Here is a 13,662-nt window from a genome sequence, read left to right as displayed (position 1 = left end):
TAAATGTAAATGTTAGAGGGGCAATAAAGCAGATGTTTGAAAGTGCAGTTTAACACCAAATACCACACACAGTTGAAACGCAGGTGGCATCTCATTCCTTTAAAGAAAAACAGTCAGCAGAAGGTAATTATCCAAGTAGTACTATCTTAATATCAATATACCTCTGACATGAAAGACATCTCAAAGCTGCAAGTTTTAAAAATACAATGTAACCTTCCCTAATCTATGACATTTGTTATGGTAATAAGGGTAACAAAATCATTACAATTACTGTCATTGTCTCTGGCCTAAACAGACAGAAAGCAAGCTTCCACGGGAAATGCCCTACTGTAATTCGGTGACTATTGCTGGAAACTAAGTTGCTCTTACCTGCCACATTTTTTACATGGAAATGTGTTTTCTGTGTTCTGAGTTTTACTGGTAGCATCTGATTTTATCTTCTGTTTTCGCCGCCTCCTCTGCACTGGAATAGCAATAGGCTTTCGAGGCTTCATGGTTGTCTCCCTTGGCTTCCTTCCAATTCTGCCTGTGGCAGTTGCTTCTTGACTCCTAATATTGGCATCATTGGCCTTCAGAGAGAGGGAAAGGTAAGGCAAACAAATTTAAATTCACTTCTTACCATGGTCCTATGCATACATCAACCAAAATAACTGTATGGGGTTTCCTCGCCTTACTCATCCCAGTTCTTCCACAACAGCACAGTCTTATTGCCAGTAATGCTCTAAGCTACCTCAGCCCAGTCCCTTGCTCTGGGAGGAGTTAGAGGTAGAAACGTTTACATCTGAAACTGGTATTTTCTAAACTACATGTAGAGAGAGTGTGGTGTAGAAAGTACAATATGCACAATGCAGTACTTACTGTTACACCAGCTTGTAGTGTCTCTGCATCTTTGAGGGGAAGTGTGCTCTTCTTTCTGTTATCTTCATCTCCCTCCTCTTCCTCCTCTTCTTCCTCTTCCACGTGTCCCTGTTCTTCACTGAAAATGTCCCTTCTGAGAGGAAGAACACGTGCAAACCTATGGGAACTCTTCACCAGAAGATAAAGAAACTGTTAATTTTGGTGTCTGCAAGTAAATGTTATGTGACACAGGAGACAAGCTTGTTTATGAGTCTTTACCCCTCCACACTGGCCAGACTGTGTCTGCTCTTGATTTTACTAGCAAACAAGACAACACATAAAATCGGACTTAGCACCATAGCTCAAGAGAGAAGACATATATTTAGGAAATTACCTTGATGTCAACTTCAGCTTCATCTCTCACAGATTTTTCATTAGCACCATCAATGTCCCCAAAGATTAAGGTCCCATTCCGACCAATTTTCACTTGTTTCTTATATGTGTAGTAGAATTCCACGCACTGAGCCACTGTCTTGGTTTTTATCTGGTATTTAAAAAACACATCCAATGGATTACTTGATTTTAAAAAAGGTTTGTAAATAATAAAGGTGCAGTAAATACACTTTGCATTTTTTTTTCCCCAGAAGCTTCTACTCCACTACAACTGCTGTTAAAGCCTTCTTTTCATGTCATCTTCTCCCATGTGCCCTGTCCCACAGCCCATCCCCTACTGCCACTGTTACTTTGATAACTACAAGACCAAATTTCCAAAGAAAAGCTGGTCAATGTAAAGGTGACAGAACCCGGCACTCTGTAAGCTTAATGCACCTTTTAGCCTCTGAAACATTGCAATTGAGCTGTCAGGCTTGAGAGCTGCCTTTCAGTTTTATGGGGGAGCTTTATTTTACAGCTGCACTTAAGAGAAGACCAGAGCAGAATACTGTTCCAAAAATGGAAAGGAAGGTTTGCAGCACTTTCCCATTTTGGCCACATGCATTTCATGCATGTATGGTGACAGAAAACTATCAGTACAGACAGACAGATGGCCATCTGCATATTCTCCATCAGTGATTTTACTTTCATTTTTTATGTTTGGGAGTATATTCTTTCTTTCTGTGCTTTTGCAATTTAAATGCACTTTGGTTACTTATTCAGAGGAAATATACATGCAACTCCCAATTGTGTACTTTAACTCCCTCAAGTGCTTTCCTCCTACTGAAGTGCCATGCCTCATGAAAATAAACAGGAGTGGTTGCTTTTACTATCATTGTCACAGAAAACTGGGAACAAAAGGATGCATCATTCACATATCCTTCTTTGGTTCTTTTCATCAGCAACAAGGATGTGTTTCTATTTAGTTTTATAAGCAAGCCATTTAAGCTGTGCTGGAACATTACCAGCACTCTATAAATATGCCCTGTGGAAGTGATATCTGTGCTGCATGGACTAATGGAAGTAATGCACTAAGTACAAGGGCTGAGTAAACAACAACAGCAAAACAAATACTATTGTTCTGGCTATCTCTAGTGAGATTCTATGCTTTGCTGGATAAAATTTGTCTAAAATCTGAGTGCAGGTCTCAATGCTTAATACTGATGTTTGAGAAAAATCAAGTTTGAACTTCCTGTATTAAATGTTTGAACACAAGAACATATTGCCATAAAAACCAACCAACCAAACAAACAAAAAGCATTTAAAAGAAGTAACTTACAAGCTTTTGGACCAAGAAAAAATCTTTCTTGTAGATTGCAATGCCTTTGTTGAAAAGTTTCTTTTCAGCAACTTTCCAATTGTCTGATCCTGTAGATAAAAAAAATTATAACTGAAGCCCTTGCGATTCCAAATGTTAACTCTTTTATGTACTTTTCCCTCAAGTTCCCGTTAAATAAAACCAACGCACACGTACAAGCGTACAGCCTCACTGTATACCTAATCCTGCTTAGCTGCCAGCTGCTCTTCCCTACTGCTCCACTTTGGCCCTGCTCTCCTCCCTTCCTTTGTTAGATGTACTAGTGCTCATCACAGGTTAGCTCAGTTCAGCTTGCTAAAACCAGCTGGTTAGAAGAGCTAAAATGTGTTCCAACAAAACAGTAAACTTAAGAGACATTTTTGGGTGGCCCAGTCATCAGATTTGATAAAAGGGAAGATAAAAGGCAGGAGAACAGAATCTTCTCTTTCAGCAGCAATCCACAATAATACTAGATCAGGCGTAACACCAAACTGTACCTGAAGATCTATTACCTCCCGAATACGCTTACTATTCTAGTGCCCTTGTGTGTAATAATAAACACATTCCAGAATCTTCTCTTATCTTATAGATACTACCCAAGCAACAGCACTATAGTAGCAGTGTGTAATAATAAAGAAATACAATTTCTATGCTTTATGGCAGCTGGTATTAGATGTCACTCTACTACCTTGCATCAGGTCTCGGGTGGCTAGGGTCATTGAAGTTAGCTAGCACCATACAGCTTAATATTTCCTAATTAGGAACAACACTACAAAGGCAGTCTACAGCATTTACATTTTGCAGAAATAATGACCATCAACAGTTGGCCAAGCTCTGCATCTCTTAGCGTTATTCAGCAAGCTTGAAAACACTTCCCACAGAACCCCTCTTAACTCCACTACCTAGAAATCCATGGCAGAGAGTCTGTGGTTCTGAGGCTACCAGCCTGGTTGTCTTTCTGCATTCTCTCTGGCTTAGTACAAGGGATCAGATTCCTTTATCCTAATAAAGGAAACCAGAATACACGTATGCAAATACACACATGCATATTCTGAGAGATGCAGTGTCTTATATTGTGTTATAAGTGTCATGTTTTGCACAGGCAAAATTCCTGGCAAGTCATCATCTGATTTAACAGACAGAAGTGTGACCTTTAAATCTTACTGTAATATTACAGAGTTCCCTAGAACGGAAGATGATGGAAGAATTCCTGTACGTCAGACAAGCAGCACAAAGTTAATAAAGTTTGCAAACCTGTGTAGTGATAATCTGCCAGAGGATGGGTAGGTGATCGTACTGGCCTCTTCAATAGCAGCTTGGTCAAAGCTCCCTAAAATAAACACAAATAATTAATGTTTGGGGTATTTAAAGCAAAGATCAGGTGACTGCTAATCCTCTCCTTTCTAGTACGCTAATTGAAAAGAAGCTCTTTCCCATAGCACAATTAACACTTGGGATGTGGAATGGGATACAACTTTAAAATCACATTCTTGACTGTCCACTAAGTTTTGGCTCTCTTTGGCAAGTGGTAAGCCTCTCAGTACCTCAGCACCACTCTGCAAATTGATGCTTTCCAACCCAATCACCACGGTGACAAGAGAGAGTTAATTCCATATAGACAGAGACCATGCAGCAGTTTTGTCTCCTTTACTGAAAGCCTAAGTTACATATTTTCATCCAAAAACCCTGCCCTAAATGATGTCTGTCAAATATCCAAGTCATTAGGATCTTACCTCACTATTTAGAAACAAAAGACAGCAGTCATGTGACTGAAAGATTCTACACACATACACAAAAAAATCTTCTCAATGTGCTTTTTACCCTGCATTTAAACTGCAACTACTTCCAAAGCTAGCAGAAGAAAAGAACGGAGCCACAGTTCCACCGCAAGCAGTTTCTGCTTAGCCATGAGCTCCAGCTGCAAGGGGCAGTCCTTTCCTCCCTAAGGTCAGCAACAGCACTCACAATGGAGGGCTGGTTCTGTGAACCTATCTGGAAGAAAACTAACACAGGAAAAAACGTTTTTAATTTCTTCCTCTTTCCCAGGGCAGGTCAATATAGAGTCTCACAAATGCCAGTGCTGGCACAGTAGAGGGGATGACCAACAAGCAGCCAGGAAAAAGGGTGGGCTACACCATCTGACCACAGGGCTGATTTATGGCAGGTTCAGTCAATCACAGAACTCAAAAAGGCTGATGATCCTGTGCTGAGTGCTATGCTCTGTTCTTTGATAGTACCTCCCAGGAGCGTCAAAGGGCATTAACTGTGCGTCATATCTTACAACACTGGTGCAAAGTTAGTGAGCACAGCCACTTTATAGACATGCACAGAGAACTAATACGGATTTGCCAAAAGTAAGAGAAGCAAAACACTACATGTTAAGTCTCAGCTTCAGCCCCAGCCTCTCATTTTTAAAAAGCCAATAATGTCAAAGTTTGAAATGTGCACAAGGAGTGAGCACGGCTGCACACACCTGGCAGAACACGTTACAGACAGCAACATCTCCAAAGAACACTAAACAGTATGAGCTAGATGCATAGGAAGGAGTTCACAAGGCTTTCCTTTCATTAAATAACAGGTTATCTGGCCTTTATTAAAATCTTCTATTAAAACCAAGGTGAAAAGCTGGGAACACTCACCAGAATGCTTCCCTTTGCTTCATGTAAGAAATGCAGCGCCAGCTCCTGGTTGGTTCCAGCCCCAGGAAAAATGCTTGAACAGGCAGCAGCTAGCAGGTTTTCCACTATTTCCACAGAGATACCAAACATATTTGGATTAGAATATTAAAATGGAGTTTCCGACATGATTCACATGATTAACTAGCCCTTCTGAAGCAGAATTAGACATAACAGAAGCTAAAACTGACATGCTGAATGTCACTGCAAATGTATCTGGGTCAAATTTGGACATTAGAATTTATTAGACTACAAGGTCACGTAGCACAGCGCTGCATCCAGCACTATTTACATGTGGTGTTTCTTGCTAGCCTCCTCTTTTCCCCCATGTAATGTCTTCCCATCTCCATTCACATCAGAGATTTCCTGAATCCCCCCTCTATTAGCTTATGATCTTTAAAAAGTTTCCATTTCATAACACCCTTTTTTCTCTTTACTCAGAAAGATTTCTTCCAGGCCTGCCCACTTCCTCTTTGCTTTAGCGAAAGAAGCATTTGTACATGCCACAGCCTATGTGCACCAACAGCAGACAGCTCCTCAATCTGCTGCTAGCTGCCACAGCTCCTGTTTCCTCATCCTGACTTCTGTCTACAACTTGATTTTTCCAAATATTATTATGTTTAGAACATCTCTTGAAAATATAGAAGTTGACTGCATGTGGCATTCAAACATTAACAAAGACTAGGAAAGCCTTGCTGAGCTCAAGGCTGCTCCCTCCTAGCCTGACCAGGCCCCCTTTTATCTAAAAAAAATCCTATTAACCTCCCTGCCACCACACACAACCCCCCATACCAAGTTTTACTCCATTTAAATATGGAGTATTCAAGACTATTTAAATATACCACGTGACTTGCAGCTCTAAGACATTTTAAATTATGCCTCCAGTAGATGCATGGTTACTTCCACTAAAGCTGTGACATTCAGTGCTCTACTGACCAGCCTTCCACATTCTTACCATTCTCCTGGGTGACTTTGTTGGTTTCCAGGTCACCCCATGGCTGCCACACCAGCTCTGCTTTATGTTCATCAGCTGCTGCCAGAGATCTATCTTGGAGCGATGGGATTTCTGCTTGGAAGCGAGTTCCTACGTTTATCCGCCTGCAGAAAAAGTAACAAGTCCTGGTCAGGCAACCTCTACAATATCCAGACATCCTTCATGTCTGCTAAAAGCAACAGTTATGAAGAAACTGAAATGCAGCAGGCTGTGGCATATAATAACAAGAACAGGTTTCAGGTGTTGTTGGTTACATTAACCAGTATGAATCGAAAGGTGAGAGGTTTTATGGCCTTTACCAGTTTCCATTGTCTTATTGATCAACAACGCTTGGAATTGCATTTAAATACCGATCTGTTAACTGCTTAAAACACTTCCTTCCAGTAGGAGATGAGGAGATGACATTCAGATACGGCAAATGTAGCAGGAGAGCTTTAGACATGCCACCACATACTGTCTGTCATTTTCCCCAAAACATCATCTCCAGTTTCTATCAAAGTTTAAGTGATAGGGACATTATATGTCTTGTGGCATGGTATGGGCTCGGGAGAACTAAGGCAGTTGAAAATGTCCTCCCTCTGATGCCAATGGTTTTAACTGTTTCAGCACATCTCAGAAAACAGACTTGACACAATAGATATTGCTTCTCAGAAGTTACTCAATTTCAAATATAATAAAAGTGGAAGTCACGTGGAAAATGAAGAACCCCAGGAAGAACTCGGTTTTGTTGTGAGCATTTCACAGGTACAAAAGTCTATTAAACCTGTATCACTCCATAGTGTTCCACTTCTTTACCTTTCTTGATTATCTTGTTGGACAGAAATAGCATGATATTGACTGACTATCTTGTTAGGCAGATAGAGCACGACAGCAAAATAAAAGCAAGAGATTTCATGCAAGACTTGCTAAAGACCTTGCTAAAAAAATACAACACAAAACTAAAAACACAGATTCAGCACTGTGAGGGACTGCAGAACGATACCAGTGTGGAGTCTGCTGCTCACTGCAATTAGTCTCACCTACAGTTACAGCATGCAGTTTCACAGCAGTGGAAGGGGTTCTAGATACTGACCCCCTCCCCAGAAGGCATGACTGACAGCAACTGACACTTTGCTGTCAACTGGAAACAGATAAAAAGGTTGTTAATGTTTGGGACACGTGGGAGGTTTTATGTCCCAGGACAGACTCCTCTGTCCTCACTTGTGAGATGAAGGGAGGTATCTGGACAAATTGGAAAGAAAGAATGTGGGCTTGAAGAGATACCTCAGAAATTGCCTTTTATTTTCAAAGTAAACTTCCAATATGGTAGCCTGAGGCTGGAAGAGCCTAAGAGTTAGATCTGGCACATGCAATGTCCAAATAAAAACAGATTTTCATTGCAAGAGCTCATCACTTACCAAGTAACTTGATCTAATTTGTCCTACTCCAAGCAAGGACTTGGACCAGATGACCTCCTAAGGTCCATTCAAGATAAGTTATTCTAGGATTCCTTTAACAAGGAAGCCTAGATTTCAGTATGGCAAAAGCTTTTTCCTGTAAGCACTGACAGTGCTCCCGGGGTGCCCTGTAGTATGGTTAAGTGTGGCAACATCCAGGACTGAGGCTATGAACTGGGAAGGCAACTCCCAGACGATGCACCACAGCTGTACTTGTGGCTGGCTAGCTGAGAAGTGACTGAGGCTTGGAAGCAACTGAGCTCAAGACCCGCAGAACACAGATCTGTGACACCAGCTGCCTATTAAGCTACTTCACAAACAGAACAATTAAGCTTCATTAGCACTTTTCCTATTCTGAATCTCTGCAATGCAATGACCTTTTGAGAAGCATTAGCAGAAGGCCTGGCAAAGAACAAGCAATTAAGAATACAATATATGGCAATCACAACTTATAGACAACTTCTGACAAAGTCAAGAACGCAAATTAATGGATCAAATTAAACATTTTCTAAAAAAATCAAAATTTAAAAAAAAAATCAAAAATGTGTTTCCTGCCATCTTTCTTTGATAGAAGATATGCCCATATAACAGACCACAACAGTGTCACACAAATTAGCATTAAAGCAGCAAACTAATTACTTTGACAACACTGAATGACAACAGTCTTAATTTATCCTGGTTAAAATCCAAAGTAAACTAACCTGCACAAGCATCTGTTCAATGAGCCTAAGATGATAGCAAGATGGATGGCTCTTTGCACATAACCCCCTTTTGGCAACAGAAAATGAACCTGCATTACTGAGTCACTATAGTTTGAATTTTCTAGTGACATATTTGAAAATTCTCATCCATGACTGAATCGGTAGCTAACATTATGCCATTGACTTCAGTCATTTAAACCAGCAGACACAACAACCAGTCAATTGCACCATGCAGAGTTCAAAGATCAAGACCTGGTGTGAAAAAAATCTGTTCAAGAAGAGGCTCACCTGGAACTAGGCAAAATGAATGAACAACAAAACAATAAATTAAACCATTGTCAAGACAGATTAAAACTAACAAGTGTGCTTCTTTATTTCCATGAATGGGCTTGAACAAGTGCTGGTGCAATAGAGGATACAGGAGCAGGAAAAATAGTGATTATTTACATCTGAATTGTCATGGAATGACAAGAATAACCTGGGTTCATTCACAACTGCAATAGTTCTCAGTTGGCTCAGGGCTGTCTGCTGCCAAAAGTGTACAAAACCTCAAACAAGGCACAATGGGGAAAGGGGGAGAAGTCCTATAAATTGACAGCAAATGCTCCAGTTAATCTTTAAACATGGGCCATTTGGGAAGAAAAGTAAAAGAGGCCTGTTATTTATTTGGGGACTGTGAATTAAATATTTCAAATGTTAACAGGATGTGCTGCAGAGTTAGAGCTGAGATTCCTTTCTGGCTGCAGAGTCAGGAATGCAGAGCCACATGGGTGTTTGTCATGACATGCGTCTCCATGAATAGATTTCGCAAGAATTCATTCTTATAGACATAACACTGGATTGGAACTACTTTGCTGTAGTTCTACAGCCCTTAAGTGTGGCTGATAACATTCCCAGAGGGTTTACAAAGGCTGTGCAGGGACGCTTGCTGCATTGCTTTTCCTGACAGGTTTAGCAGGACTGGCATCAAACCTAAGCTCCCAACTCCAGCTTCAGTGTCTCCAAACTGCGTTCCCTAGTGCCACTGGGTCCTCATATGTCTGAGCTTTCCCAGCACATAACCAACTAAAAAGTTTAATTAGGCTTATTAGTTCAGGCTACACTCTGCATGCAAGTGGCTACAGTGCTTTCAGTTGCGCTGAAGCTAACACACCACATGGATAACCTGCAACCTGACCAGTGCATGTGAAAGCTAACTACATGTACATTTGTCCATACTCTGTTTTGGCCTTCCTCTATAGGAGTATTATTTTTCTCACTCTAAAAGAAATAGCATACAAAGGAGTGCTCATATACAACAACACAAGACATTCACCTTTAGATAATCAATGCTATTTCAGCCCAAAGACAGATGCGTTGTAACAGAAAGTAGGTAAAATCACCAGAAGTAAAAGGTGCATTTGCCCAAACAAATGTTACGTATTGCACAGAGACATTTTTAAATAAGACAATTTATATTTTGAGTCATTAATAGGAATACCTTCTATGTTTCTAAGAGACATTAAACTGTACAGAGAGAGCAGCTTGAAGGTTTAGCAGCATGAAGAGAAGTAGATATACTACCAAGCTAAGACTCTGCTGGGTACTTACGGTTCAATGCTGACCGGTGTGGCTTCCCCTACTACTGTGAGAACAGGAGGCGTAACTTCTGAACTATCTGCAAGGCAATGAAAGAACTGCTCAGACTGATCATCTTCACATTTGAGATATATTCTTCACAAAGCTTGTAAATCTATCTGAGGTAGCCACCTCTCAAAACAGGTACCCATATGCTAAAGGAGTTTAAGATGTCCAATAACTCAGCTTCTAGTCAACATCTACATCTTAGCAATAACTATATCTGGACAAGATACTGACGGTCTATGACAGAAGAGGAACTGACTTTTCCATTCCTGAGAACGTCAGTAGGGGGTGACAGAGATTACTTTTGAACACATCGTAACATGCATGGCCAGATGGAAGGAACACTGCAATTCCTCCATCCTAGCCGCCCAGACTTTACCAGCCAGAAATCCCAGTTCCACATACCCACATCTCCAAAAGCCATGATTTTCCTCCTATTGCTCCATAGTTTCTTATCATAAATTACCCAAGAAGGAAAGGAAAAAGTGGAACTTACTTGATCTAAGCAGAGTTCTGTGAGCACTTTTAGGAGTCATTGGAGGTGGAACTGAATGACCACTTGAAGAGAGGATAGCATTAAAATATAGCCCAGATCCTTCTCTCACTGGACTAAGAATTGGTGGAGGAGTGTAAGGAGGTAGCTCGAAGTTCCTGTCTGAAGGATGATCTGCCAGACGGACAGGTGACCGTAAGTGGCTCTGATACGGAGTAATGTTAGAATAAACAGGTGGTGCAATAAAGGTGCCAGCTTTTGGTGGTATGAAGAGTGGCTCAGGTCTTGGGCGCTGCTTTGGTTTCCGGGCAAAACCCTCTGCTTCATCCTTTGGGACAGCATCTTCATGCTATTAGAAAAAAAAGTTATACATTTAATTTCATTTTAAAACTTCAGGTCAGTTGAAGAATTTCCGTGAGATAACAACATTCTTTCACGGCAGCTCAAAATCTAGACAGGGTAGCTGGGGAGGGGACAGGTCTCAACAACAAGCAGAAAGGGAAAGCAGGAGGAAGATGATGGGGAATGGAACACACAAGAACTATTAGGTAGCAATGCTACTTCTGAGTGCTTAGGAATCACGTGTCTGGTCCAACCTTTGTTTGGAAAGATGATAATGACCTCATGGTAGCTACGAAAAGGGACATATAAGTTCAGCAGAACTCTGATACAGATGCAAGATGACACCAGATACTGATTAGTGAACAGAAAAAAACATAATAGTATTATCTTAGATGGTCAAGCATGTAAATGCACAGAAACCTCCTTAGATGCCTGCTGTTTCCCGATGGTATCGGAATGTTCCACTGCACTTCTCAACAGACAAACAGAAGAAGACAAAAAAGTTTAAAGAACGCAAACCCTGAACTTGAAAGGAAACACTCAAATACCGATCTTCAGAACCTCAGTAAGATTAAAATTCCATGTGAATGAATCTCCACTTTGGATTTCACTCACATGGAGATACATACACTACTCACAATTTGATGTTATCAATGTACGGATGGAGAAAACACTCTTTACTCAAGGAGAGACAGAGTATTTATTCTAGTGTTATTGTACGTCTGGATTTCTTTACTGTTTAGTAGTTGGGCATTGCCTGTCAGTACTTGTAGTAGCAGTAACAGTCCATGAAATATGACATATATGGCAATACTGTGAAATGAAAAAAAGAAAAACAAAAACCACGGTCCCCAGAGTGCATCCATTCCAAGTTCAAGCCTTGAGATCCAACTACTTTAATAGAAGAACTAGACCACATTTCTCAAAACCCAATCCAACCTGCCCTTAAACACCTCCATGGATGGGGAATCCACAACTTCTCTGGGCAACCTCTTGCAGTGCCTCATCACTTCCTGAGTAAAGAGTTTCTTCTTTATATCTAATTTAATCTACCCTCTTTTTGTTCAAAGCCGTTATCCCTTGTCCTATCACTACACTCCCTGACAAGAGTCCCTCCTCAGCTTTCTTGCAGGCTCTCTTTAAGTACTGGAAGGCTGCTATAAGGTCTCCTCAGAGCCTTCTCTTCTCCAGGCTGAACAACCACAGCTTTCTCAGCCTGTCTTCACAGGACAGTGCTCCAGCCCTCTGAGCATCCTGATGGCCCTTCTCTGGACACAGCCCTACAGGCCCACGTCCTTCTTACACTGGGGACCCCAGAGCTGGATGCAATGTTCCAGGTGGAGTCTCACAAGGGCAGAGCAGAGGGGGGGAATCACCTTCCTCACCCTGCTGCTCACACTTCTTTTGATGCAGCCCAGGATGCAGTTGGCTTTCTGGGCTTTAAGTGCAAATTGCCAGCTCAGCATGAGTGGAACTTACTTGATCTAAGTATGATCTCAGCATGAGCTGGCAATAATTAATATATAACAAATTTGGCTCTCTTTGGTTTCTTTGCCTGCCCATACCTGATTTGAGGTTTCCATGTTAGTATTACGATTAGATCGCCTCCGAGTGACTATCACAGAAGGCTTGCGTTCACAAGGACCTCGATCATTTGTTTGGCCTCTCTGGAGCTTCCCATCCTCAGACTTTTCTTTTCCAAGGTTCTGCAAGTCAATTTTTCTCACTGGCACAGATACAGGAATGATAAGAGGCACAAGACTGCTGTCCTCCCGGGCTTTTTTAGGAGCTGGTGAAGAACTGGCAAATTCCACCACGCTTTTAGCAGCTGTAGGTCCTGGAGCTGCTATCAGCACACTTTTCTTCTCTTCTGAAGTATCCAGTTCCTGAGAAGAAAGATAGATTCCTTAGAAGTTCTGTAGCACTTGCAAAACAAATCAGATCTCTCACACAGTATATTAACTCTCTCTATGCAATTTGCAAGCTGAAAGGGATTTAGAAAATGTTATTGGAAGAAAAAGAATATTTGACAAGAGTATTAGCACAGTTTGTTAGAATTAGTTGAGGGTTCCCTAAAATCTCAGCCACTAGAAAACTTGGACTTGTCATCCGTAAGAATCATTTTACTACCTATGGTTTGACATTTTATTTTGCAGATGAAATTGTGCCCTGCCGCTTAACTTCCCCAAAGGTTCTTCAGGTTTAGTAATGACTGTAAGCTGCAGGTTATTCATTTCAAATATCACACTTCTGTTCCAGAGAACAGAACAATGGCAACGTTAATTAAATCTCTCATACAAAAAATAAAAAAGAAAGAAAAAAAAGAAAAAAGCTAGGTTTTTATCAATTTTCTTCCAATTTACGTGACAGAAAGAGCTTTCCTTTTTATAACTGGAGCCTTTGAAGTTTTCTGTCCAAACAGCCTGAAGAACTTCTCAGCAGAATCAGCAAGGCATAACTGCAAGCCAGCTCAGTTTACATTGCTCTTACAGCATCCATGTCTTTGCTTTTACTCACACAAACCCTAGAAAACAGCTCCAAGGACATAGGACAGGAGGCTGAGTTACTGAACAAGCACATGCATACTGGAACACCAAATGACTTCAGATAAGTCATCACTAGATAAGTGATTCCTGCTGCTTCAAACGACTATCCGCATGTTCATTCCACTCTCGAACCAACTTCAAAGCAGTTGCCAGCTCACTTGGAAGCTGGATGTCAAAGGACAACTTTCAAAAACAGTCCCCCTCAGGGATGCAAAGGCCTTCTCAAGCTACAGTGAAGTGCAATCTAGAAGCTGTAGAAGATGCTCCTTTCAGTGTTTCAGAACTT

General features: G+C 41.1%; 1 protein-coding gene across 3 annotated transcripts in view; it reads right to left on the bottom strand.

Moving 5' to 3' along the window:
• Positions 1-13,662, bottom strand: part of MIDEAS (mitotic deacetylase associated SANT domain protein) — a 52,662-nt gene that overhangs the window by 6,510 nt on the left and 32,490 nt on the right. For all 3 annotated transcript variants that reach the window (XM_068684018.1, XM_068684019.1, XM_068684020.1), the window contains exons 3-12: positions 12,396-12,716; positions 10,492-10,837; positions 9,963-10,029; positions 6,197-6,339; positions 5,206-5,309; positions 3,821-3,896; positions 2,549-2,637; positions 1,232-1,381; positions 859-1,026; positions 370-569 (exon numbers count right to left, since the gene is read on the bottom strand). In XM_068684018.1, the coding sequence (XP_068540119.1) occupies positions 370-569; positions 859-1,026; positions 1,232-1,381; positions 2,549-2,637; positions 3,821-3,896; positions 5,206-5,309; positions 6,197-6,339; positions 9,963-10,029; positions 10,492-10,837; positions 12,396-12,716 (1,664 nt within the window). The remainder of the gene's footprint in view (positions 1-369; positions 570-858; positions 1,027-1,231; positions 1,382-2,548; positions 2,638-3,820; positions 3,897-5,205; positions 5,310-6,196; positions 6,340-9,962; positions 10,030-10,491; positions 10,838-12,395; positions 12,717-13,662) is intronic.

Source organism: Anas acuta, chromosome 5, assembly GCF_963932015.1.
Source record: "Anas acuta chromosome 5, bAnaAcu1.1, whole genome shotgun sequence".
Lineage (NCBI taxonomy): Eukaryota > Metazoa > Chordata > Aves > Anseriformes > Anatidae > Anas > Anas acuta.
This window is presented reverse-complemented; position numbering and strand designations above follow the sequence as displayed.